General features: G+C 40.5%; 1 protein-coding gene across 2 annotated transcripts in view; it reads right to left on the reverse strand.

The window, feature by feature from the left end:
* The window catches only part of TppII (Tripeptidyl-peptidase II), an 82,274-nt gene that overhangs the window by 15,401 nt on the left and 39,741 nt on the right, over nucleotides 1–27,132 (reverse strand). For both annotated transcript variants that reach the window (XM_070080155.1, XM_070080154.1), the window contains exons 13-19: nucleotides 21,231–21,340; nucleotides 15,987–16,144; nucleotides 13,608–13,785; nucleotides 11,588–11,746; nucleotides 9,392–9,493; nucleotides 7,327–7,449; nucleotides 4,536–4,781 (exon numbers count right to left, since the gene is read on the reverse strand). In XM_070080155.1, coding sequence (XP_069936256.1) covers nucleotides 4,536–4,781; nucleotides 7,327–7,449; nucleotides 9,392–9,493; nucleotides 11,588–11,746; nucleotides 13,608–13,785; nucleotides 15,987–16,144; nucleotides 21,231–21,340 — 1,076 coding nt within the window. The remainder of the gene's footprint in view (nucleotides 1–4,535; nucleotides 4,782–7,326; nucleotides 7,450–9,391; nucleotides 9,494–11,587; nucleotides 11,747–13,607; nucleotides 13,786–15,986; nucleotides 16,145–21,230; nucleotides 21,341–27,132) is intronic.

Consider the following 27,132-nt stretch of genomic DNA (forward strand, 5'->3'; position numbering starts at 1 on the left):
TGGAGAGTTAGAGGTATTGGGAAGATGGAAGGAATATTTTGAGGAATTGTTAAATGTTGATGAAGATAGGGAAGCTGTGATTTCGTGTATAGGGCAAGGAGGAATAACATCTTGTAGGAGTGAGGAAGAGCCAGTTGTGAGTGTGGGGGAAGTTCGTGAGGCAGTAGGTAAAATGAAAGGGGGTAAGGCAGCCGGGATTGATGGGATAAAGATAGAAATGTTAAAAGCAGGTGGGGATATAGTTTTGGAGTGGTTGGTGCAATTATTTAATAAATGTATGGAAGAGGGTAAGGTACCTAGGGATTGGCAGAGAGCATGCATAGTTCCTTTGTATAAAGGCAAAGGGGATAAAAGAGAGTGCAAAAATTATAGGGGGATAAGTCTCTTGAGTGTACCTGGTAAAGTGTATGGTAGAGTTATAATTGAAAGAATTAAGAGTAAGACGGAGAATAGGATAGCAGATGAACAAGGAGGCTTTAGGAAAGGTAGGGGGTGTGTGGACCAGGTGTTTACAGTGAAACATATAAGTGAACAGTATTTAGATAAGGCTAAAGAGGTCTTTGTGGCATTTATGGATTTGGAAAAGGCGTATGACAGGGTGGATAGAGGGGCAATGTGGCAGATGTTGCAAGTGTATGGTGTAGGAGGTAGGTTACTGAAAGCAGTGAAGAGTTTTTACGAGGATAGTGAGGCTCAAGTTAGAGTATGTAGGAAAGAGGGAAATTTTTTCCCAGTAAAAGTAGGCCTTAGACAAGGATGTGTGATGTCACCGTGGTTGTTTAATATATTTATAGATGGGGTTGTAAGAGAAGTAAATGCGAGGGTCTTGTCAAGAGGCGTGGAGTTAAAAGATAAAGAATCACACACAAAGTGGGAGTTGTCACAGCTGCTCTTTGCTGATGACACTGTGCTCTTGGGAGATTCTGAAGAGAAGTTGCAGAGATTGGTGGATGAATTTGGTAGGGTGTGCAAAAGAAGAAAATTAAAGGTGAATACAGGAAAGAGTAAGGTTATGAGGATAACAAAAAGATTAGGTGATGAAAGATTGAATATCAGATTGGAGGGAGAGAGTATGGAGGAGGTGAACGTATTCAGATATTTGGGAGTGGACGTGTCAGCGGATGGGTCTATGAAAGATGAGGTGAATCATAGAATTGATGAGGGAAAAAGAGTGAGTGGTGCACTTAGGAGTCTGTGGAGACAAAGAACTTTGTCCTTGGAGGCAAAGAGGGGAATGTATGAGAGTATAGTTTTACCAACGCTCTTATATGGGTGTGAAGCGTGGGTGATGAATGTTGCAGCGAGGAGAAGGCTGGAGGCAGTGGAGATGTCATGTCTGAGGGCAATGTGTGGTGTGAATATAATGCAGAGAATTCGTAGTTTGGAAGTTAGGAGGAGGTGCGGGATTACCAAAACTGTTGTCCAGAGGGCTGAGGAAGGGTTGTTGAGGTGGTTCGGACATGTAGAGAGAATGGAGCGAAACAGAATGACTTCAAGAGTGTATCAGTCTGTAGTGGAAGGAAGGCGGGGTAGGGGTCGGCCTAGGAAGGGTTGGAGGGAGGGGGTAAAGGAGGTTTTGTGTGCGAGGGGCTTGGACTTCCAGCAGGCATGCGTGAGCGTGTTTGATAGGAGTGAATGGAGACAAATGGTTTTTAATACTTGACGTGCTGTTGGAGTGTGAGCAAAGTAACATTTATGAAGGGATTCAGGGAAACCGGCAGGCCGGACTTGAGTCCTGGAGATGGGAAGTACAGTGCCTGCACTCTGAAGGAGGGGTGTTAATGTTGCAGTTTAAAAACTGTAGTGTAAAGCACCCTTCTGGCAAGACAGTGATGGAGTGAATGATGGTGAAAGTTTTTCTTTTTCGGGCCACCCTGCCTTGGTGGGAATCGGCCAGTGTGATAATAAAAATAAAAATGTATTTTTGTAAGTGCTTTTATAAGTGTATTTTTGTAAGTGCTTTTATAAGTGTATTTTTGAGGGTCTGAAATGGTACTAATCTAATTTACATTATTCCTGATGGGAATAAATTCGTTCGGTAAAGGCACTCAAACAGCCTTCTGGACTGAAGAAAGTTCGATATTTGAGGTTCCACTGTAGTGTGATTTTTTTTGGAAATACCATAAAAATTGTGTCCAAAATTGAATAATAAGCTTTCACAAAACTTATTCAGATAAGCTGTGAGTGGTAAATTTTGACCTAGATATGAGAGAATGGGCGAGTGGTGAGTGTGCACAGTATAAAAAAAACATATCCTGCCTCAATGCCGTGCACGACGGGAAAAATAAAATGGTGACCATGTGTGTGGTTTAAAACAGCAATTTTGAGGTGTTTTCTTGGATGTTTTTTTATGTTTTTTTTTTATTGGCTTTTTCTTCGTACTGAATACATACAATTTTGACTTGTTTCAGGACTGCAAGTACCTTGAAATTGAGCTCAAAGAAGTGAAAATGCTTGATTTTTGCAGATATTCCAGAAGATGGGTAGAGCCTTCCAAAACCCCCAGTCCATATTATGGGTTTTTAATAGGCCTGATTCAATTATTGGGATGCTGTAAACCATGACCAATCATTCCTGGTTATATTTTATTATCTGAGAAATGGAGGAAATCTTCTATTTTTGTGTGATTAAGAATTCAAAATGAAAGCAAGTGTGATGTAGGAGAGGCCTACGGATGCGTCTAACAAACACAGGAAATGTTGTTTTAGTGCCAACAATGTTTACGTTGCTTATTCCAGACGCTATTTTTAAACTGGTACATTTTTTAATTGTGTAAAAATTGGGAAAATTATCAATTTCTGTACACTAAATGGGGTAGGTGAAATAGGTAAATGAGCAGCTTCTAATGCTCAATCAATAGAATGGAAGGCATACTAGTGAAATAGCTAATAATTTGGTCAAATTGAACAATGGAATTGGTTTAAAATAATTAGGAGTCAAAGTAGGTGAAACTGCCAATGCGTAAACTGTGTCGAGACCACTAATTCTGCCCAAGCGTAATTCCATAAGTCTTCAATCAAATTTTGTACCTATGGTGTCATTACCTTCAGAAAAAGATTCTCTACCATTTGAAAAGATTTTTTTTAAAAGTGGTCATTGAGAGCAATATTAATCTCACTGCTCTATACAGTAAAACGGATGACACAGAAGGGGTTACTAGCCCCCACTTTCTATTTTAACAAACAGGCTGTATCCCACCAAGGCAGGATGACCTAAAAAGAAAAATGAAAGCTTCTCTTTTCAAAGTTAGTAATTTATACAGGAGAAGGGGTTACTAGCCCCTCATTCCTAGCATTTATATTTGCCTCCTATGACACACATTGCTTATGAAGGAAGGACTGTAACCCACATCCCCATGGAATTTCAAGGAAAAGCTTGTAAAGGCAAGAACTATTTTGAAATTCAGATGAAAACTCAGGTGTGTGTATACGCGTATGTGTATTCACATATACAGTGGACCCCCGGTTAACGATATTTTTTCATTCCATAAGTATGTTCAGGTGCCAGTACTGACCGAATTTATTCCCATAAGGAATATTGTGAAGTAGATTAGTCCATTTCAGACCCCCAAACATACAAGTACAAACGCACTTACATAAATACACTTACATAATTGGTCGCATTCGGAGGTAATCGTTATGCGGGGGTCCACTGTATAGGGCATATACTGGATGTATAAGCTGCCAGATTTATCTCATGTGTGGTTATGAGACAGAAAAGAGCAGCAATCCTGACTGTAAAACATCTGATACAGGCCAATAATCCTGCTAGTGTGTAAAACTAACACATTTCTATTTGATGTTAATGAGACAGAGAAAACATCAATAGTCCTCCCAGTGTGTAAAACATCTAACACGTTTCTATTTCACATACACAACAGGATCGTAAATACCGTACCTCCTTGGATGACACTTTTAAATGAAACTGCCAATAATTTACGAGTTTTTGGGGTCTATTTCCTGCTAAAATTAAAATATTCTGCTTAAAAAATCCATTATCTCTTACAAATCTACTGCTGAACTCTACCTGTTATATTGAACGCAATGTTAATAAACAATTCACAAAAACTGCAGTACAGGGTGTTTCAAGACGATGAACCCGATATCAAAGCTTTATATTTCATGATCGGGTCCATCATTTTGAAACATCCCGTATTTTTTTGGCATGTAAAGTGTGCTTTTTTTTTCCGCCGCAAGAAGTGCTGGAAAATCAGCCTGGACCTTATATGTTCAAGGTCAGAGTTAAGGGTAGGCTCTGGGTTACGCTTTAGCAGCTGCTTACTAAAGTTACATTACAATTACTCGGAAACATCATCTTATGTGTCTTATATAGCAAGTCCTCAACTTACAAACATGATGAGAATCTTTTGTATTGCGTATATCATTATTATACACAATACAGGTCCTCAACGTGTCTAAGTTGAATACTTTCTGTATTATGATTATACACAATTCAGATCCCCGCTGTGTCTGTAAGTTGAGGACTTCCTGTATACTTGTGCGCCGCATATGCCAGAAAATATGGTATATTTTCACCTCTTGAGCCAGCTTGGTGAGCACCGTGAGAGGAAGGTCGGAGAGCTTCTCCAGTAGGTCCGGTCGTTCGTGGCGGACGTGTAGTCGGATGGTGTAATCCCCCTTCTCCAATTTAATGGAATACTTGTTACTGTATGCATCGCCAGAGCCCAGGAGCTGTTTGTTGTGATCGAACAACATCCACAACTGCGACTCATATGCAGACTCATACAAGACATCACTCAGTAAAGCACACTTGGGAGTCACCTGCAAAGAAAAAAACAATAAATTTTCAGTAACTAAATCTGGAGCAATCACATAACACCTGAAAATCAAAGAGTTTTGCTTTATTAATACACACACACACATATATATATATATATACACACATGCCATCCCCAACCAAGGCAAAAAATTACACAGGAGGGCCCCATATATACAACACCTTTTCAGTGTCCCATGTTTTTGGTGCTTTTCAACTGAGCCGTCGTTCATTATGTTTGATACTTTTTCCACTTTTCCGTTGTTTTTGCACAACATTTATGTAGAGGAAGAGCGACCAGCATGTACTGTGTATTTACTTTATTTTTCTATCTTTTTTTTTATGCCTAGCTGTATTGAGCACTTAATATATAAGAGTAAAAACGTTATCGGGCATTTTAGATGCATTCAATGCCAGAGAAAAATGCTCTTTTCCACTTGACGGCGATTTTCTCATATCATCAGGGACGGGATTTATGAAGGATGAGGTTAATCATAGAATTGATGAGGGAAAAAAGGTGAGTGGTGCGTTGAGGTATATGTGGAGTCAAAAAACGTTATCTATGGAGGCAAAGAAGGGAATGTATGAAAGTATAGTAGTACCAACACTCTTATATGGATGTGAAGCTTGGGTGGTAAATGCAGCAGCGAGGAGACGGTTGGAGGCAGTGGAGATGTCCTGTCTAAGGGCAATGTGTGGTGTAAATATTATGCAGAAAATTCAGAGTGTGGAAATTAGGAGAAGGTGTGGAGTTAATAAAAGCATTAGTCAGAGGGCAGAAGAGGGGTTGTTGAGGTGGTTTGGTCATTTAGAGAGAATGGATCAAAGTAGAATGACATGGAGAGCATATAAATCTGTAGGGGAAGGAAGACGGGGTAGGGGTCGTCCTCGAAAAGGTTGGAGAGAGGGGGTAAAGGAGGTTTTGTGGGCGAGGGGTTTGGACTTCCAGGAAGCGTGCGTGAGCGTGTTAGATAGGAGTGAATGGAGACAAATGGTATTTGGGACCTGACGAGCTGTTGGAGTGTGAGCAGGGTAATATTTAGTGAAGGGATTCAGGGAAACAGGTTATTTTTATATAGCCGGACTTGAGTCCTGGAAATGGGAAGTACAATGTTAACTGCAGTTTAAAGGAGGGGTTTGGGATATTGGCAGTTTGGAGGGATATGTTGTGTATCTTTATACGTATATGCTTCTAAACTGTTGTGTTCTGAGCACCTCTGCAAAAACAGTGATTATGTGTGAGTGTGGTGAAAGTGTTGAATGATGATGATGAAAGTATTTTCTTTTTGGGGATTTTTTTTCTCTTTGGGTCACCCTGCCTCGGTGGGAGATGGCCGACTTGTTGAAAAAAAAAAAAAAACAAGGACGGGAATGCAACAGCTGTAGAACCCGGGCTCTTGTGTATAGATGAGAGCAAGGATACTAAAGTATACAGCAACTGCAACATTTGTAATGGAAACCCATGAAAGCATGCAAGAACTTGAGCATTTGTAATGGAAACCCATAAAAGCATGCAAGAACTTGAGCATTTGTAATGGGAACTTGTGCAATGGGCATTAACCCTTTAAGGGTCGCGAACCCTGCTCTCAGACGCAAAATTTAAAAAAAAAAAAAACAAGAAAAAAAAGAAAAAAACTAATGAAATGGTAATGTTTTTCTGAATGTAATGAAACCAAAAATACAAAATTTGATGGAAAACCTACAGAATTTCTCTCTCTTAAGTTAGCGATTTCAGCAATATCTGTGCATCAGCAATTTCGTAGACATTCCTGGCACCAAATAAACATTTCTTGTTAGTCACATCTCCGAGCCTCTCTTATATTATTCTTGCTTTCCATTTCAAATTTTTATTCACAAAAAATAGATTCACTGCTATGCAGACTACTGCATTATTGTAATAATTGTATAAATAATGTCGGTGCATGCCTAAATGCATATTAGACTGGCCAGTTGGACACATACTAGACAAGTGCACTCTGGAATATCTGCAAAAATCGAATATTTCCGCTACTTTGAGCTCTATTTTAAGCTACTTTCAGTCCTGAAACCAATAAAAATCATCTCTATTTCTGTAATATATCTTTCATTCTATCAAACGAGACAAAGGAAACGAGACTACAACCACTGAAACCATACAAAAATACACTGGAAAGTCACAGTTTTAAACCAGAAACACACCTTTGATATACCTTTGAAGAGTTTTGAGAGTTTCTCTACTCTCTGAGCCCGGCCATAGGCCAGGCTCGTCTGGTATTTGCTTGGTCAACCAGGCTGCTGCTGCTGTCACAGTTTTTTCCTCAATATGCAGTGTGTGCTGCAGGATTCCTTTTATATGGTGTACACTTACTACATAGACCCATTCTCTCATATCTAGGCCCAAATTTACCGCTCACAGCTTATCTGAAAGAGCCGAGCTCGTGCCGTCGTACTATGGGACCGACACTGACTTCAAAGCCATAACATAACGTGACCGACGCCGAAAGCGTTAATAGGAACCAACGTAATGAGCACTAATGGAAAGACGTCTAAATAGGAAAAAAACGAACCCACCTCAGCTGATTTGGACACGGAGAGATTGTAGGACAACACTAGCTGGTATATGGGTCGACACCCAGGTATTGTGTCCCGTGGTCCGCCCAACACTTCAACTTTACTTTCCGCTGGTGTCAACACCTGAAAGGAAAAGTTTACTGTATTCTTTGTGGATACAATACTGTATTCTCTGTGAAACAACACTGTATTCTTTGTAGATACAATACTATATTCTTTGTGGATACAATACTATATTCTTTGTGGATACAATACTGTATTCTTTGTGGATACAATACCACATTCTTTGTGAATACAATACTGCATTCTTTGTGAATACAATACTGTATTGTTTGTACATACAATACTGAACTGTTTGTGCTTACAATACTGTATTGCCTGTGGATACAATACTGTATCCTTTGTCGATACAAAAATTACTGTATTGTTTTTGGATACAAAAATTACTGTGTTCACTGTGGATACAAAAAATATTGCCCTAGGCCTACCGAATGCCTGTTCAACCAGTCTGTTGCTACTAGCAGCCTGCTGGCTCACACACACCCACTACAGCTTGGTTAATGCGGTAGAGAACAGCATTTCATTAATTTGTTCATATTTTAAAAGAAATGAACGAAGTACAGCACCGTATTACTGTGACAAACTTAATCATTTCAAACCGAGAAATTTTGTAATTTAGTGAAAAATTGGAATTTTTTAAAAAAGTTGAAAGATCTCTCTCTCTCTCTCTCTCTCTCTCTAAAAAAAAAAAAAAAAATAGAGAAAATACTATAAAATATTGAGGATTTTCAATTATGACAATTATTATTATTGCATTATTATAACTTTTATCACTATAATTATTATTGAATTACAGTGGACCCTCAACATTCGATACTAATCCATTCCTGAGAGTTATCGAATGTCGAAAATATCGAAAATCGAATTAATTTTACCCTTGAGAAATAATGGAAATCAAATTAATCCGTGCAAGACACCCAAAAGTATGAAAAAAAAAATTTACCACATGAAATATTAAGTTTAATGCAATAGAATAATTACAATAACAACAATAACAATAGAATAATTGACACTTACCTTAAATGAAGATCTGGTGATGCTTGATGGGATGGGAGGAGGGGAGAGTGTTGAACCTATTGTTTAGAAGGGGAATCCCCCTCCATTAGGACTTGAATTGGCAGCCTCACCATGCCTTACCACACTGTGTATGCCACTACGATTCTTAAATCTTTCAAACCAACCTTTGCTGGCCTTAACTTCACTCACATCACCACTAGTTGCAGGCAATTTCTTTACCAAATCATCATGCACTCCGACACACGCACTCCACTTTCGTACTTTGCAATTATGTTTCTTCATTTCAATAGTCATTAGCACCTTTTTTCTCGAAGGGTTGGCACTAGAAGCTTTCTTGGGGCCCATGGTTACTTATTTTGCAGAAACAAGCACCAAAATCAGTGATAATATGGATAATATGGAATGTACCGAATGTATCCTTAGATGCGCGCACACTGGCTGGCTTGTAAACACTGGGCAGTTCAGGCCACACGTGGACACGTCTCGTACGAATCGTATCGAATGTCGGGTTTTCCATCGAATGTCGAGGCAAAAATTTTGCTTTAAAATGCATCGAATGTCAGATTTATCGAATGTCGGGGGTCCACTGTATTATACTGCTACAATTACTGCATTATAATTACCGTCATTACTAAGGGAAAGCACTAAACCCACAGGGATTAGAGCGGACCAGGAAATGAGAGGCAGCAAGGTATAACACACACTCCTATTCCTTGGATCAAAAGCCTTTACTCTAGCCATCACCAGCCTCGACTATACCACCCATACGGGTTTAGAGTTTTCTGATAATATACAATAGTTTATTATTATTATTGTTACATTACTATTATTATTACTATTATTATTACTATTATTGTCACTATTATTAAAATTATTATAATTACTACTATTATTATTATTACAATTATTATAACAATTATTATTAGTTATTATTACTGTTATTACAATTATTATTATTATTATTATGTGGTAGAAGAAGGAACAATACCTGGGTGTGGTGCTTGAGCGTTGCCTGTGCAGACATCTCCTCGGGACGCAGGCCAGCCCGTACGTCCACCCTCTGTACCCCGTCACTGCTGAATAACGTCACCTGCACCACAAAAACACTCATTTGCATTTGAAATACACCTACCATCCAACTTACGACCTGCTCGACTTACCACCACTGGATTTACGACCATGTTTTTTATGCCAAATTTCTGGGAAATAAACAAGTATTTGTGTTGTACACAGTGTTTATCCTAAACCTTACAGTATAAAACACAGTACTAACAACATAAAAAGTAAAGTAAAACATGAAATACCAAAATAAAACAATAAAATAAAGTCATTACAAAAATGTTTTGTTGATATTCAGTAGTAAAGTTCGACTTACGACCATATCGACTTACGACCGGTTTCTTGGAACTGAACTCGGTCGTGAGTCGGATGGTAGGTGTATTATGTATGTTTTATATAAACGTACTTTTTTGTTTTTAACACATCGGCCATTTCCCACTGAAGCAGGGCGACCCAAAAAGAAAAAAAATACAAAAAGGAAAAAAAAAAAAAAACTATTATTCAACAATTTCACCATCATTCATATATAATCACTGTCTTAACAGAGACGCCCAGATATGGCAGTTTAGATATCCCTACAAACTGCCAATATCCCAAACCCCTCCTTTAAAGTGCAGGCATTGTACTTCCCATTTCCAGGACCCAAGTCTGGCTAACTGGTTTCCCTGAATCCCTTCACTAAATATTACCCTGCTCACACTCCAACAGTTCGTCAGGTCCCAAAAGCCACTCGTCTCCATTCACTCCTAACACGCTCACGCATGCTTACTGGAAGTTCAAGCCCCTCGCCCACAAAACCTCTTTTACCCCCTCCCTCCAACCTTTTCGAGGACGACCCCTATCCCGCCTTCCTTCCCCTACAGATTTATACGCTCTCCAAGTCATTCTACTAAATGTATATTTAAATATACATAGAAAGTCTTCAACTTACGAGTATATTGGAAACCTATGTTGTGTATGATAATGATATCATGTGCAGTAATGATATAATACGTAATGATATACACAATACAGAAGATTCTCGGTGCGTTTGTAAGTCACGGACTTACTGTATTTTATGTATGAGTAGGCTTGCTTTTTTCATTATTGTCACTGGGGTGTACACCACTGTATGACCCTTTTGGCTTAGTGCTTGGTTATGATTCTAATAATATCACTGGGGTGCACTGTGCCACTTCTAATCATGCAATGCACCACAAGGTGGCTGCCCCTGCACTAACACATACCGACTCCCTCACCTTCATGTGTTTAGTGTGACTAGTTAATCGTTCACGTCGGATTGAAATGTTGTCAATAAGCTCTCTATGTGCGGGTTATTTGTATACTGATATTTACATTTGTTCTTTTACCTAACTTCTAATTTTTTGTATGTTCTGCATCCATAAGAAAGGAAGAACACTGCAGCAGCCCTACTGGCCCATACTAGGCAGGTCCTTCTCAAACCCACTAACAAAAATATATTTGCTCAACCCATTTTCAATATTACCCAAAGGATAAGGCTCAATAACCCTGTTAACTCACATGCAAGTCCCATTCAATAAAACCCTCTCTTATTTGTCTAACCAACATTTGAAGCTACGCTAACGTACATTAAAAGAGAGGTTTGGAATATTGGCTGTTTGGAATGACATCTAAACTGTCATATCTGAGCACCTCTGCAAAGACAGTGATTATGCGTGAATGATGGTGAAAGTGCTTTCTTTCTATTTAGGTCATCCTGCCTGAGTGGGAGACGGCCGATGTGTTGAAAAAATATATAGAAAACACTAACCCGTAAACGGTCCAAACGTATATATACGTTTTTTCAACACTTGAATGTAAAAAAAGCAGATCTTTTTGTTTTTCTACATTTGAAAATGTGTAAAAAAACTTTGATCTACTTCTGTAGCACTACACATGTGAACGTAGATCTGCTTGGACCATTTACAGGTTAAACTCCAATATAAACCTTCCCTGAAATCCGTCCATGATATGTACAACAGAGCACACGGACACAACACAAAGCACAAAACACTTCGACATCCCTCATGTCTGACTTGCCCTATGCAAGAATTTGTTTGTGGGAGACAGCCGTTGTGTTCAAAATAGAAATTCATACCCAACCCGACCCCACATAGCAACATACCTCTTCTTGCGATGGTCGAAGACTATGGAACTCAACAGTAACTTCAACTTGTCCGTCCACCAGACTTGACCACCAGCGGGCCAGACAGAGTTCCATGGTGTAGCCGCCTCGCACACCAAATATTTGTGTACTAACTTCGTTACAGCCTAGATTAATGACCTGAAACAAATCAATATTTTAATGAAAGAATATAATGATTCACAACACTTTCACACTAACATTTCACAAGATATTTGCAACACTAAACAAATTACTAAAATTCAACTTGATCAAAATTAATGCAGCAAATCTTGCCACTATTACTTTTCAACGACACGAGCAAGTACTGTGCTACCAGTGTACATCCAAAAGATGGCGACTGGATGAATAATGGCGACTGCATTTTCTTTTACGGGTCAACCTGCCTCAGAGGAGGCTGCCAAGGCATTGAAAAAAGAAAATGTTTTTCAACCTATAAGGCCTGGTCTAAGACTGGGCCAGCAACACAACTGCTAAGTTGAAACACTAGAAACACAACTGGTCTTAAGATGAATATATGGAATACAACTGGTCTTAAGATGAATAGCATGGACAGCATGCTAGTGACTTTATACGCCTAGCAATATTTTATTACATGTAAACATGTAATAAAATGTAATAACATGTAATAAAATGCAGTTTAAAAACTGTAGTGTAAAGCACCCCTCTGGCAAGACAGTGATGGAGTGAATGATGGTGAAAGTTTTTCTTTTTTGGGCCACCCTGCCTTGGTGGGAATCGGCCAGTGTGTTAATAATAATAATAATAATAATAATAATAAGGAGGGGTGTTAATGTTGCAGTTTAAAAACTGTAGTGTAAAGCACCCTTCTGGCAAGACAGTGATGGAGTGAATGATGGTGAAAGTTTTTCTTTTTCGGGCCACCCTGCCTTGGTGGGAATCGGCCGGTGTGATAATAAAAAAAAAAATAATAATAATAATAATAATAATAATAATAACAACAAACATTATCCGTACACTGCATCAAAGAAGCGAGTACAGCAGAACTCCCGTATCCACGAGTTTGGTTTCCAATTTTTCAGTTATCGATGGTTTACCATGGCCTGAAAATTAACCTTAATTTTGCTTAATAATGGCCTCAAAGCACAGAAGTAGGGGTGGTGACAGTTTTTCAAAGCCTAAGAGAAGCAGTGAAGTACTTCCCATCAGTGAAAAAAAGTTAATTTTCCACTTATTGTGTATAATTAATCAATTAAACTATCATGGGTATGTATGTAAACAAAAAACGACTTAAATATAGGGTTCGCTACTATCCATGGTAAGTCTTGGAACATATTCCCTGTGGTTACAAGCGAGGACTACTGTATCTGAATTTGAAAGGTTGTTGTTGCTGCCAGCGTCCCCCTGGTCCACCAGTGTGCTGCTGCCAGCGTCCCCCTGGTCCACCAGAGTGCTGCTGCCAGCATCCTCCTGGTCCACCAGAGTGCTGCTGCCAGTGTCCCCCTGGTCCCCCAGTGTGCTGCTGCCAGCGTCCCCCTGGTCCACCAGAGTGCTGCTGCCAGCGTCCCCCTGGTCCACCAGAGTGCTGCTGCCAGCGTCCCCCTGGTCCACCAGTGTGCTGCTGCCAGCGCCCCCCTGGTCCACCAGAGTGCTGCTGCCAGCGTCCCCCTGGTCCACCAGAGTGCTGCTGCCAGCATCCCCCTGGTCCACCAGAGTGCTGCTGCCAGCGTCCCCCTGGTCCACCAGTGTGCTGCTGCCAGCGTCCCCCTGGTCCACCAGAGTGCTGCTGCCTGCATCCTCCTGGTCCACCAGACCATTGCTGCCAGCATCCCCCTGGTCCACCAGAGTGCTGCTGCCAGCATCCTCCTGGTCCACCAGAGGGTTGCTGCCAGTGTCCCCCTGGTCCACCAGACCGTTCCTGCCAGTGTCCCCCTGGTCTACCAGACCGTTGCTGCCGGCGTCCCCCTGGTCCACCAGACCATTGCTGCCAATGTCCCCTTGGTCCACCAGACTATTTCTGCCAGCATTCCTCTGGACTCACCTTATAATATTCTAGAGTTTTGACGCTACACTTTGGTTTGAGTTGGACAGCGTGGAGGGTGAACCTCTGACACTTGTCCGAGTGCGAGGCCTTGAGTGTCACGTTCACCCACGTTGACTCAATCGGCACGTACAGGAAGTGCCGCCGAACGAAACCCGCACGAAACACTTCAGCCGGACTGAAAAAAAAAATATGGTCAGAAAATATGTAAAAATATCGTTTTTTTGGCTTGTGTATTGATATGTAGAGGAAGCGGCGCTGAACAAAACACCTCGACCAGGCTGAAAAAAAAAATTTGATCAAAAAAAGGTAAAAATAATGTTTTAGTGTATCAAAAATCATAATGTAGCGACTGGAACAATACACAAACATCCCGCACATTAAAGTGTCCATAACCCTAGCATTTATAAGTTAAATAATGCAGAACTTAGCCATACAGATTGCAAAAAGGACTTGGGGGTTATGGTAAGCAGCAACCTTAAACCAAGACAGCAATGCCTAAGCGTACGTAATAACGCAAATAGATTACTGGGATTTATATCAAGAAGTGTAAGCAACAGAAGTCCAGAGGTCATACTGCAGCTTTATACATCATTAGTAAGGCCTCGCCTAGATTATGCAGCTCAATTCTGGTCTCCATATTACAGAATGGACATAAATTCGTTAGAAAACATTCAGCGTAGGATGACTAAATTAATACATAGCATTAGAAATCTTCCTTATGAAGAAAGATTGAAGACTCTTAAGTTACGTTCACTTGTTAGACGAAGAATGAGGGGAGACCTGATCGAAGTGTATAAGTGGAAGATAGGTATTAATAAAGGGGATATTAATAAGGTCTTGAGGATGCCTCTCCAAGAGAGAACCCACAGTAATGGATTTAAATTAGATAAGTTTAGATTTAGAAAGGACACAGGAAAGTATTGGTTTGGAAATAGGGTAGTTGATGAGTGGAACAGTCTACCTAGTTGGGTTATTGAGGCTAGGACTTTGGGTAGTTTCAAATTTAGGTTGGATTTGAGTGGGACTTGCACATCAGAGCTTATTTCTTGGGTAGCATTGAAAATTGGGTTGGGCAAATGTTTTGTTAGTGGGATGAATTGTAAAGGACCTGCCTAGTATGGGCCAACAGGCCTGCTGCAGTGTTCCTCCTTTCTTATGTTCTTAAAGGCCCAAGTTGGACAAACATCGTCATAAGGTCCTCTCTCTTACATGCAAGTTATTTATGTAATGTTCCAGTCACAGAATTGTGCCTTTGTTCTTTAGCCCTTTGACTGTCGCGGCCGTATATATACGTTTACGAGGTACCGTGTTTGACTTATATATGCTCATAAATTCTAGCGGCTTCAAATCAGGCAGGAGAAAGCTGGTAGGCCCACATGTGAGAGAATGGGTCTGTGTGGTCAGTGTGCACCACATAAAAAAAATCCTGGAGCACGCAGTGCATAATGAGAAAAAAAAAACTCCGACCGTTTTTTTTAATTAAAATGCCAACATTGTGGTCTATTTTCGTATAGTATTTATGGTTGTATTCTCGTTTTCTTGGTCTCATTTGATAGAATGGAAAACATATTATAGAAACAGAGGTGATTTTGATTAATTTTACTATAAAAAGAACCTAGAAATGGAGCACAAAGTACGGGAAATATTTGATTTTTGCCGCTGTTCAAAAGTAAACAAATGATGTCATTGTCCAATAAATGTCCAACTAGCTATTCTAATATGCAGTCATGAATGGATTGATGTTATTTATACAATTATTACAGTATTGCAGTAGTCTGCATAACAGTAAAATTCTATTTTTTGTTTGAATAAAATTTCAAAATAAAAAGCAAGAGTAATATCAGAGGGGACTGGAGACATGACTGATGAACAAAGAAAATGTTATTTTAGAGCCAGGAATGTCTGCATTGTTCATTCTGGACCTTATTTTGAAATTGTCATATTTTTTAATTTTCGTGAAATTGGCCAAATTGCAAATTTCTGACCATGTTATTGGGTAGTTGAAATCGGTAAATGGGCAGTTTCTTGTACTCAATCGATGGAGAAAATGGAGTTCTGAAGAAATAGCTATGAGTTTGGTTGACTGGAATAATGGAATTAGCCGAAAATAGGGCTCAAAGTGGGCGAAATAGCCGATTTGTAAATATCGCCGAGGTTGCTAACTTCGCGAGAGCGTAATTCCGTCAGTTTTCCATCAAATTTCGGTTTTTTGGTGTCTTTACAACCGGGAAAAGATTCTCTATCATTTCATAAGAAAAAATAATTTTTTTTTTTTAAATTTTGTGACACCAGGAGACACCTCAGGATTGGGGGTTGCGACAGTCAAAGGGTTAAGATAAAAGAAAATCGATGACAAGAGAAAGCAGATATACTTACCAGGAATAAAGATAACCGTGGAGGAAATCTACAGTAGGTACCACAATGGTGATAGGCACCTCAAACATGATGCCTTTCTTTACATTACTGGAGTTATAGGCCTTCAATGAGGTGAAGTACACACGGCCGCGCTCCAACCCACGAGGGTCTATGCTCAACTGAAATTAAAAGATTTTGGCTAAAAATACATTATTTTACCGTCATAATACCATATCTCAGATTTTATTGTACATGTGATTTTTTTTAAAATATGCAATATATTTAAAAATTAAGAAAAACTTGCTAAAATATTTTTTAACGCATATTTCAACATTTCAGCGACAACATTAAAAATCATAAATAATCACAATCATAAATAACTATATAATAATAAATAATAGTTTTTTTTTTTTTCAATAAGTAGGCCGCCTCCCACCAAGACAGGGTGACCCAAAAAAGAAAGAAAATCCCCAAAAAGAAAATACTTTCATCATCATTCAACACTTTCACCACACTCACACATTATCACTGTTTTTGCAGAGGTGCTCAGAATACAACAGTTTAGAAGTATATATGTATAAAGATACACAACATGCCAGTTGTGAGTGTGGGGGAAGTTCGTGAGGCAGTAGGTAAAATGAAAGGGGTAAGGCAGCTGGGATTGATGGGATAAAGACAGAAATGTTAAAAGCAGGTGGGGATATAGTTTTGGAGTGGTTGGTGCTATTATTTAATAAATGTATGGAAGAGGGTAAGGTACCTAGGGATTGGCAGAGAGCATGCATAGTTCCTTTGTATAAAGGCAAAGGGGACAAAAGAGAGTGCAAAAATTATAGGGGGTAAGTCTGTTGAGTATACCTGGTAAAGTGTATGGTAGAGTTATTATTGAAAGAATTAAGAGTAAGACGGAGAATAGGATAGCAGATGAACAAGGAGGCTTTAGGAAAGGTAGGGGGTGTGTGGACCAGGTGTTTACAGTGAAACATATAAGTGAACAGTATTTAGATAAGGCTAAAGAGGTTTTTGTGGCATTTATTGATTTGGAAAAGGCGTATGACAGGGTGGATAGGGGGGCAATGTGGCAGATGTTGCAGGTGTATGGTGTAGGAGGTAGGTTACTGAAAGCAGTGAAGAGTTTTTACGAGGATAGTGAGGCTCAAGTTAGAGTATGTAGGAAAGAGGGAAATTATTATTACATCCTTAGACAAGGATGTGTGATGTCACCGTGGTTGTTTAATATACAGTGGACCCCCGCATACCGTTGGCCTTGCATAACGTTAAATCCGCATACCGCTACATTTTATCGCCAAGATTTTGCCTCGCATACCGCTAAAAAACCCGCTCAACGCTGTTCGTCCGAGACGCGTCTAATGTGCGCCCTTAGCCAGCCTCGCATGTTCCGCCGGTGGCATTGTTTACCAGCCAGCCTCCGCGGTAACATCCAAGCATACAATCAGAACATTTCGTATTATTACAGTGTTTTTGGTGATTTTATCTGCAAAATAAGTGACCATGGGCCCCAAGAAAGCTTCTAGTGCCAACCCTACAGCAATAAGGGTGAGAATTACTATAGAGATGAAGAAAAAGATCATTGATAAGTATGAAAGTGGAGTGCGTGTCTCCGAGCTGGCCAGGTTGTATAATAAACCCCAATCAACCATCGCTACTATTGGTGGTACAGCTGCTGCTGCTGCTGCTGTACCACCGTCAGCTGCTGCTGCTGTAGCATCGTCTGCTGCTGCTGTAGTACCGTCTGCTGCTGCTGTAGCATCGTCTGCTGCTGCTGTAGCACTGTCAGCTGCTGCTGTAGCACTGTCAGCTGCTGCTGCTGCTGTAGCACTGTCAGCTGCTGCTGCTGCTGCTGTAGCACCGTTGTTGGTGTGGCTTATTGAGAATACCAAGAAACAATTAACCCCAGAGGATTTGCCACCCAGGATAACCCAAAAAAGTCAGTGTCATCGAAGACTGTCTAACTTATTTCCATTGGGGTCCTTAATCTTGTCTCCCAGGATGCAACCCACACCAGTCGACTAACACCCAGGTGAACAGGGAAAAATGCCTGGAACTAGTGCTCATATTGGTGAATTTAAAGCCAGCAAAGGTTGGTTTGAGAGATTTAAGAATTGTAGTGGCATACACAGTGTGATAAGGCCTGTTCTGGAAGAAAATGCCAAACAGGACCTACAGTACTCAGGAGGAAAAGGCACTCCCAGGACACAGTGTCTCATCAGTCATTGCTGCATCTTCAATAAAGGTAAGTGTCATTTATTCTTCATTTAGTAGAGTAGTACATGCACAATATATATTGTGCATGTACTACTCTACTATTGTGCATGTATCCTTCTCTTTGTGTGTAGGAAAATGTATATTTCATGTGGTAAAAATTTTTTTTCATACTTTTGGGTGTCTTGCACGGATTAATTTGATTTCCATTATTTCTTATGGGGAAAATTCATTCGCATAACGATAATTTCGCATAACAATGAGCTCTCTTGCACGGATTAATATCGCTATGCGGGGGTCCACTGTATTTATAGATGGGGTTGTAAGAGAAGTAAATGCGAGGGTCTTGGCAAGAGGCGTGGAGTTAAAAGACAAAGAATCACACAAAGTGGGAGTTGTCACAGTTGCTCTTTGCTGATGACACCGTGCTCTTGGGAGATTCTGAAGAGAAGTTGCAGAGATTGGTGGATGAATTTGGTAGGGTGTGCAAAAGAAGAAAATTAAAAGTGAATACAGGAAAGAGTAAGGTTATGAGGATAACAAAAAGATTAGGTGATGAAAGATTGGATATCAGATTGGAGGGAGAGAGTATGGAGGAGGCGAATGTATTCAGATATTTGGGAGTGGACGTGTCAGCGGATGGGTCTATGAAAGATGAGGTGAATCATAGAATTGATGAGGGGAAAAGGGTGAGTGGTGCACTTAGGAGTCTGTGGAGACAAAGAACTTTGTCCTTGGAGACAAAGAGGGGAATGTATGAGAGTATAGCTTTACCAACGCTCTTATATGGGTGTGAAGCATGGGTGATGAATGTTGCAGCGAGGAGAAGGCTGGAGGCAGTGGAGATGTCATGTCTGAGGGCAATGTGTGGTGTGAATATAATGCAGAGAATTCGTAGTTTGGAAGTTAGGAGGAGGTGCGGGATTACCAAAACTGTTGTCCAGAGGGCTGAGGAAGGGTTGTTGAGGTGGTTCGGACATGTAGAGAGAATGGAGCGAAACAGAGTGACTTCAAGAGTGTATCAGTCTGTAGTGGAAGGAAGGCGGGGTAGGGGTCGGCCTAGGAAAGGTTGGAGGGAGGGGGTAAAGGAGGTTTTGTGTGCGAGGGGCTTGGACTTCCAGCAGGCATGCGTGAGCGTGTTTGATAGGAGTGAATGGAGACAAATGGTTTTTAATACTTGACGTGCTGTTGGAGTGTGAGCAAAGTAACATTTATGAAGGGGTTCAGGGAAACCGGCAGGCCGGACTTGAGTCCTGGAGATGGGAAGTACAGTGCCTGCACTCTGAAGGAGGGGTGTTAATGTTGCAGTTTAAAAACTGTAGTGTAAAGCACCCTTCTGGCAAGACAGTGATGGAGTGAATGATGGTGAAAGTTTTTCTTTTTCGGGCCACCCTGCCTTGGTGGGAATCGGCCAGTGTGATAAAAAAAAAAAAAAAAAAAAACATGCCTAAAAAACTATGGGGATGTGGGTTAGACTCCTTCCTCCATAAGCCATACTTGTTATTGGAGGTGACTAAAATGCTGGCAGCAAGGTGCTGGTAACACCTTTTCCTGTGTAAATTACTAAATGTTGGTAGCAACTACATTAACTACACTATAACGTGTACAGAAGTCAGTAATTTGGCAAATTTTACACGAAATTAAAAAATACCAACGTTTCCTTTGTTTATTAGTCACGTCCCCAGCTTCTCCTATACTGCACTTGCCTTCCATTTTGAATTCTTAATCACACAAAAATAAAAGATTTCCTCTGTTTCTCGGATAATAAAATATAACCAGGAATAATTGGTCATGGTTTACAGCATCCCAATAATTGAGTCAGACTTATTGAAAAAAACCCATAAAATGGACTGGGGGTTGTAGGGAGGCCCTACCCATCCTCTGGAATATCCACAAAAATCTAATATTTCCGATGTTTAAAGGTCAATTTCAAGCTACTTCCATTCCTCAAACCAATCAAAATCATCTAAATTTCTGCAGTGTGTTTTCCATTCTATCAAACAATACCAAGAAACAGCCAATAAAACCATAAAAAAAATCGGAAAAAAAACACCTCAAAGTCACTATTTTAAACCATACACAAGGTCAGTTTTTATTTCCCATCATGCAACATGTGGGCTAGGATTTTTTTTTATATTATAATCATGGGGAGTGCTAAACCCATAGGGATTATACAGTGCCTATAGGAAAGAGGGGGATAAGGAGATACAGTATTCAAAATCTAGTCAGAGAATTGGAGCACAGATCCAATTCCCTAAAGCAAGAACCCCTCACCAGCATCAAGGAACCTCCGTCAAGGGGAGGATTTTTTTTTTATATAGGGCCGCGGAGGCGTTGACCCCCGAAACCCTCTCCAGGTATACTCCAGGTATACACACTCACCACAGGGGTAGATCTAATATGAAACTAATGAAGCTTAACCTTGAGGGCCCCTAATCCTGGAGGGGCCCCAAAAGCGACTAGTCCATATTGCTTAAAAATTTTGGGTATACTGCATGAGAAGAAGTTTTTAAAAAATAATAATATAGTGTAATTCAATAGTAAACAATAGTCAAAATAAAAATTAAAAGGTTATTAAAGTATCATGTAGGCCTAGCCACTGTTGGTTGCCATGGTGACCCCATAACAGTTCAAGCTTGAGGGCCCTAAAAATGTAGGTCCACCACTGCGTGAGGGACCCCTGGCCTCAATGATGCAGTTCTACGTGATGGAGGACAGCGTAAGGGTTAAATTAAGGCGATACTGAACAAGTAGCAACTTTGTGACATACAGTGAAAGGGTTAAATTAAGGCGTTACTGAACAAGTAGCAACTTACCTGACATACCGAAAGGATTAAAGTGCTACTATAATTGAAGAAGTAGCAGCTACCTGACATACCGAAAGGATTAAAGTGCTGCTATAATTGAAGAAGTAGCAACTTACCTGACATACCAAAAGGATTAAAGTGCTACTATAATTGAAGTAGCAGCAGCTACCTGACATATGATGAAAGGGATAAATTAGAGTGTAACTTTAACCTAACATTCAGCAGACTGCCTTACCTGGAAGGATCTCACAGTGTATGACATCTGTAAGCAGGTCGGTGCCTTGACCCAGGGAGCGTCGCAAGTCATCACCAACTCCATACAAAATGCCAACTTCTCATTAGGATCTGAAGGAAAGAAAATATTGGACAAATTTACTTGAAATTTAGGGATTTGATGCTGGAATGTGAGCGAGCCAATATTCATTAAGGGATTCTGGGGTGGAAAGTAGAGTACAGGAAAGCTTATGTTGTGTCCATATTGGGGAGGAGGGTGCTAACCCCAAAAGGGTCACACAGAGCCAGGGAAATGGGAGGCAATTATGTTGTATCCAAGAGGGTAGCTTCAATTCCTTGGATCAAGAACCTTTGACTAGCACCAGGGCACTCTTTACCTTGAGCAAATAAAGCACAGATGATTTCCCAAGACTTTTTTTTTTTCTTCGGGAGAAGGGGGGGGGGAACTGCCTCATACGCCAGAAAATCTGGTAATTTATATGTACATGTTAATATGAAAATAAGAAAAAATTTTGGAGGGAGTTAAACAAGTTAAGAAAGCCTAGGAAAAGTATGGATTTGTCAGTTAAAAACAGAGTAGGGGAGTTAGTAGATGGGGAGAGGGAGGTATTAGGTAGATGGCGAGAATATTTTGAGGAGTAGATGGGGAGAGGGAGGTATTAGGTAGATGGAGAGAATATTATGAGGAACTTTTAAATGTTAAGGAAGAAACAGAGGCAGTAATTTCATGCACTGGTCAGGGAGGTATACCATCTTTTAGGAGTGAAGAAGAGCAGAATGTAAGTGTGGTGGAGGTGCATGAGGCATTACATAAAATGAAAGGGGGTAAAGCAGCTGGAACTGATGGGATCATGACAGAAATGTTAAAAGTAGGGGGGATATAGTGTTGGAGTGGTTGGTACTTTTCTTTAATAAATGTATGAAAGAGGGGAAGGTACCTAGGGATTGGCAGAGAGCATGTATAGTCCCTTTATATAAAGGGAAAGGGGACAAAAGAGACTGTAAAAATTATAGAGGAATAAGTTTACTGAGTATACCAGGAAAAGTGCACGGTAAGGTTATAATTGAAAGAATTAGAGGTAAGACAGAATGTAGGATTGCGGATGAGCAGGGAGACTTCAGAGTGGGTAGGGGATGTGTAGATCAAGTGTTTACATTGAAGCATATATGTGAACAGTATTTAGATAAAGGTAGGGAAGTTTTTATTGCATTTATGGATTTAGAAAAGGCATATGATAGAGTGGATAGAGGAGCAATGTGGCAGATGTTGCAAGTATATGGAATAGGTGGTAAGTTATTAAATGCTGTAAAGAGTTTTTATGAGGATAGTGAGGCTCAGGTTAGGGTGTGTAGAAGAGAGGGAGAATACTTCCCGGTAAAAGTAGGTCTTAGACAGGGATGTGTAATGTCACCATGGTTGTTTAATATATTTATAGATGGGGTTGTAAAGGAAGTAAATGCTAGGGTGTTCGGGAGAGGGGTGGGATTAAATTTTGGGGAATCAAATTCAAAATGGGAATTGACAGTTACTTTTTGCTGATGATACTGTGCTTATGGGAGATTCTAAAGAAAAATTGCAAAGGTTAGTGGATGAGTTTGGGAATGTGTGTAAAGGTAGAAAGTTGAAAGTGAACATAGAAAAGAGTAAGGTGATGAGGGTGTCAAATGATTTAGATAAAGAAAAATTGGATATCAAATTGGGGAGGAGGAGTATGGAAGAAGTGAATGTTTTCAGATACTTGGGAGTTGACGTGTCGGCGGATGGATTTCTGAAGGATGAGGTTAATCATAGAATTGATGAGGGAAAAAAGGCGAGTGGTGCGTTGAGGTATATGTGGAGTCAAAAAACGTTATCTATGGAGGCAAAGAAGGGAATGTATGAAAGTATAGTAGTACCAACACTCTTATATGGGTGTGAAGCTTGGGTGGTAAATGCAGCAGCGAGGAGACGGTTGGAGGCAGTGGAGATGTCCTGTTTAAGGGCAATGTGTGGTGTAAATATTATGCAGAAAATTCAGAGTGTGGAAATTAGGAAAAGGTGTGGAGTTAATAAAAGTATTAGTCAGAGGGCAGAAGAGGGGTTGTTGAGGTGGTTTGGTCATTTAGAGAGAATGGATCAAAGTAGAATGACATGGAAAACATATAAATCTATAGGGGAAGGAAGGCGGGGTAGGGGTCGTCCTCGAAAGGGTTGGAGAGAGGGGGTAAAGGAGGTTTTGTGGGCAAGGGGCTTGGACTTCCAGCAAGCGTGCGTGAGCGTGTTAGATAGGAATGAATGGAGACGAATGGTACTTGGGACCTGACGATCTGTTGGAGTGTGAGCAGGGTAATATTTAGTGAAGGGATTCAGGGAAACCGGTTATTTTCATATAGTTGGACTTGAGTCCTGGAAATGGGAAGTACAATGCCTGCACTTTAAAGGAGTGGTTTGGGATATTGGCAGTTTGGAGGGATATGTTGTGTATCTTTATACGTATATGCTTCTAAACTGTTGTATTCTGAGCACCTCTGCAAAAACAGTGATAATGTGAGAGTGTGGTGAAAGTGTTGAATGATGATGAAAGTATTTTCTTTTTGGGGATTTTCTTTCTTTTTTGGGTCACCCTGCCTCGGTGGGAGACGGCCGACTTGTTGAAAAAAAAAAAAATATGTTAGTAGAGGTGGAACAGAATTCTTCCTGCATAAGCCATGCACATTGTAAGAGGTGACTAACATCCTGGGAACAATGGGCTAGTAACTCCTCCTGTATACACTACTAATTTTAAATAGAGAAGCTTTTGTTTTTCTTTTTGGGCCGCCCTGCCTAGGCGGGATACAACATTTTTGTTGAAATATGTTAGTAGAACATCCAGGGAAGCCTAGAAAGACTTCCCCACTAATGTCCAGTAGCGCGATCGCTAGCGCACTCAGCTTGCACACCGAGGTCCGGAGTTCGAATGTCCTCCGGTATGGGTGGAAAACATTAGGGACGTGTTTCCATATGACACCTGCTGTCCCTGTCCCTGTTCAGCTATCAGTTTAAAATGTGTATCTGGGTGTTAGTCGACTGGTGTGGGTCGCATCCTAGGACAAAACTGACCTAATTTGCACAAAATGCTCAGCATAATAAGCGGCTTTCAATATTTTATTTATTTATTATCACACTGACCGATTCCCACCAAGGCAAGGTGGCCCACCAAGGCAGGGTGGCCCACCAAGGCAGGGTGGCCCACCAAGGCAGGGTGGCCCACCAAGGCAGGGTGGCCCACCAAGGCAGGGTGGCCCACCAAGGCAGGGTGGCCCACCAAGGCAGGGTGGCCCACCAAGGCAGGGTGGACCACCAAGGCAGGGTGGCCCACCAAGGCAGGGTGGCCCACCAAGGCAGGGTGGCCCGAAAAAGAAAAACTTTCACCATCATTCACTCCATCACTGTCTTGCCAGAAGGGTGCTTTACACTACAGTTTTTAAACTGCAACATTAACACCCCTCCTTCAGAGTGCAGGCACTGTACTTCCCATCTCCAGGACTCAAGTCCGGCCTGCCGGTTTCCCTGAATCCCTTCATAAATGTTACTTTGCTCACACTCCAACAGCACGTCAAGTATTAAAAACCATTTGTCTCCATTCACTCCTATCAAACACGCTCACGCACGCCTGCTGGAAGTCCAAGCCCCTCGCACACAAAACCTCCTTTACCCCCTCCCTCCAACCCTTCCTAGGCCGACCCCTACCCCGCCTTCCTTCCACTACAGACTGATACACTCTTGAAGTCATTCTGTTTCGCTCCATTCTCTCTACATGTCCGAACCACCTCAACAACCCTTCCTCAGCCCTCTGGACAACAGTTTTGGTAATCCCGCACCTCCTCCTAACTTCCAAACTACGAATTCTCTGCATTATATTCACACCACACATTGCCCTCAGACATGACATCTCCACTGCCTCCAGCCTTCTCCTCGCTGCAACATTCATCACCCACGCTTCACACCCATATAAGAGCGTTGGTAAAACTATACTCTCATACATTCCCCTCTTTGCCTCCAAGGACAAAGTTCTTTGTCTCCACAGACTCCTAAGTGCACCACTCACTCTTTTTCCCTCATCAATTCTATGATTCACCTCATCTTTCATAGACCCATCCGCTGACACGTCCACTCCCAAATATCTGAATACGTTCACCTCCTCCATACTCTCTCCCTCCAATCTGATATTCAATCTTTCATCACCTAATCTTTTTGTTATCCTCATAACCTTACTCTTTCCTGTATTCACCTTTAATTTTCTTCTTTTGCACACCCTACCAAATTCATCCACCAATCTCTGCAACTTCTCTTCAGAATCTCCCAAGAGCACAGTGTCATCGGCAAAGAGCAGCTGTGACAACTCCCACTTTGTGTGTGATTCTTTATCTTTTAACTCCACGCCTCTTGCCAAGACCCTCGCATTTACTTCTCTTACAACCCCATCTATAAATATATTAAACAACCACGGTGACATCACACATCCTTGTCTAAGGCCTACTTTTACTGGGAAAAAATTTCCCTCTTTCCTACATACTCTAACTTGAGCCTCACTATCCTCGTAAAAACTCTTCACATGTACATGTACTTGTAGTAAATAAATATATTATTATTAACCCTTTCAGGGTCCAAGGCCCAAATCTGGAGTCACGCACCAGTGTCCAAGAATTTTCAAAAAAAAAATTTGTTATTTTTTCTTATGAAATCGTAGAGAATCTTTTTGTGAAGGTAATAAAATAAAAAGTACGAAATTTGGTGGAAAATTGACGAAATTATGCTCTCGCGAATTTTGATGTGTCAGCAATATTTACGAATCGGCGATTTTGCCGAGTTTGACTCCCATTTTAGGCCAATTACATTATTCCAATCAACCAAATTCTTAGCTATTTCACTAGTATTACTTCCATTCTATCGATTGAGCACAAGAAATCGCCAAGTCAACTGTTTCAACTACAAAATAAAGTGATCGGAAATTGTTAATTTGGCCAATTTAACACAAAGTTCAAAATATTCCAATTTCAAAATAGGGTCCAGAATGAACAATGTAGGCATTCCTGGCACTAAACTAACATATCCTCTGTTCATTAGTTATGTTTTGAGGCTTTACAAAGAAATTCCATTTTGATTTTTTATTCACATAATGAATTTTTATTCACACCAAAAAATAGAAGATTTACTGTTATGCAATACTGTAATAATTGTATAAATATCATCACCATATTTGTGAATGTATATTAGACCCACCAGCTGACGTGTATTAGACGTATGAGGTCGTTTGTTTACTCTTGAATATCGGCAAAAATTTAACATTTCTGCTACTTTGAGCTCTGTTTCAAGCCATTTCCAGTGCTAAAACCAATCAAAATCATCTCTATTTCTGTAATATGTCTTCCATTCTATCAAATGAGACCAAGAAATCGCAAATACAACTATAAAAAACATACGAAAAAACACTGCAAAGTTGCTGTTTTAATCGAAAAATCATGATTTCATTTTTTTTCTCTCATTATACACAGTGTGCTGCAGGATCTGTTTTATGTGGTGCACACATACCACATAGATGTATTCTCTCATATCTAGGCCCAAATGTACCACTCACAGTTTATCAGAGTGAGCTGAGCTCATGGCGTAGATCTACGGTTTGGACCCTGAACGTAAAGCCGTAGATCTACGGGACGGACCCTGAAAGGGTTAACAACATACAAGAATTAGTCTGCGATCATTTGCCTGAATCTTTCACATAATGTCGTATGTTGGGTAAAAGGACACAAGTACAACTAATGTGATATTTTATTGTGGCAATGTTTCACTCTCCAGGAGCTTTGTCAAGCTGTAATGGCTTGATAAAGCTCCTGGAGAGCAAAACATTGCCACAGTTAAATGTCACATTAGTTGCACTTGTGTC

Source organism: Cherax quadricarinatus, unplaced genomic scaffold, assembly GCF_038502225.1.
Source record: "Cherax quadricarinatus isolate ZL_2023a unplaced genomic scaffold, ASM3850222v1 Contig176, whole genome shotgun sequence".
NCBI classification, from domain to species: domain Eukaryota; kingdom Metazoa; phylum Arthropoda; class Malacostraca; order Decapoda; family Parastacidae; genus Cherax; species Cherax quadricarinatus.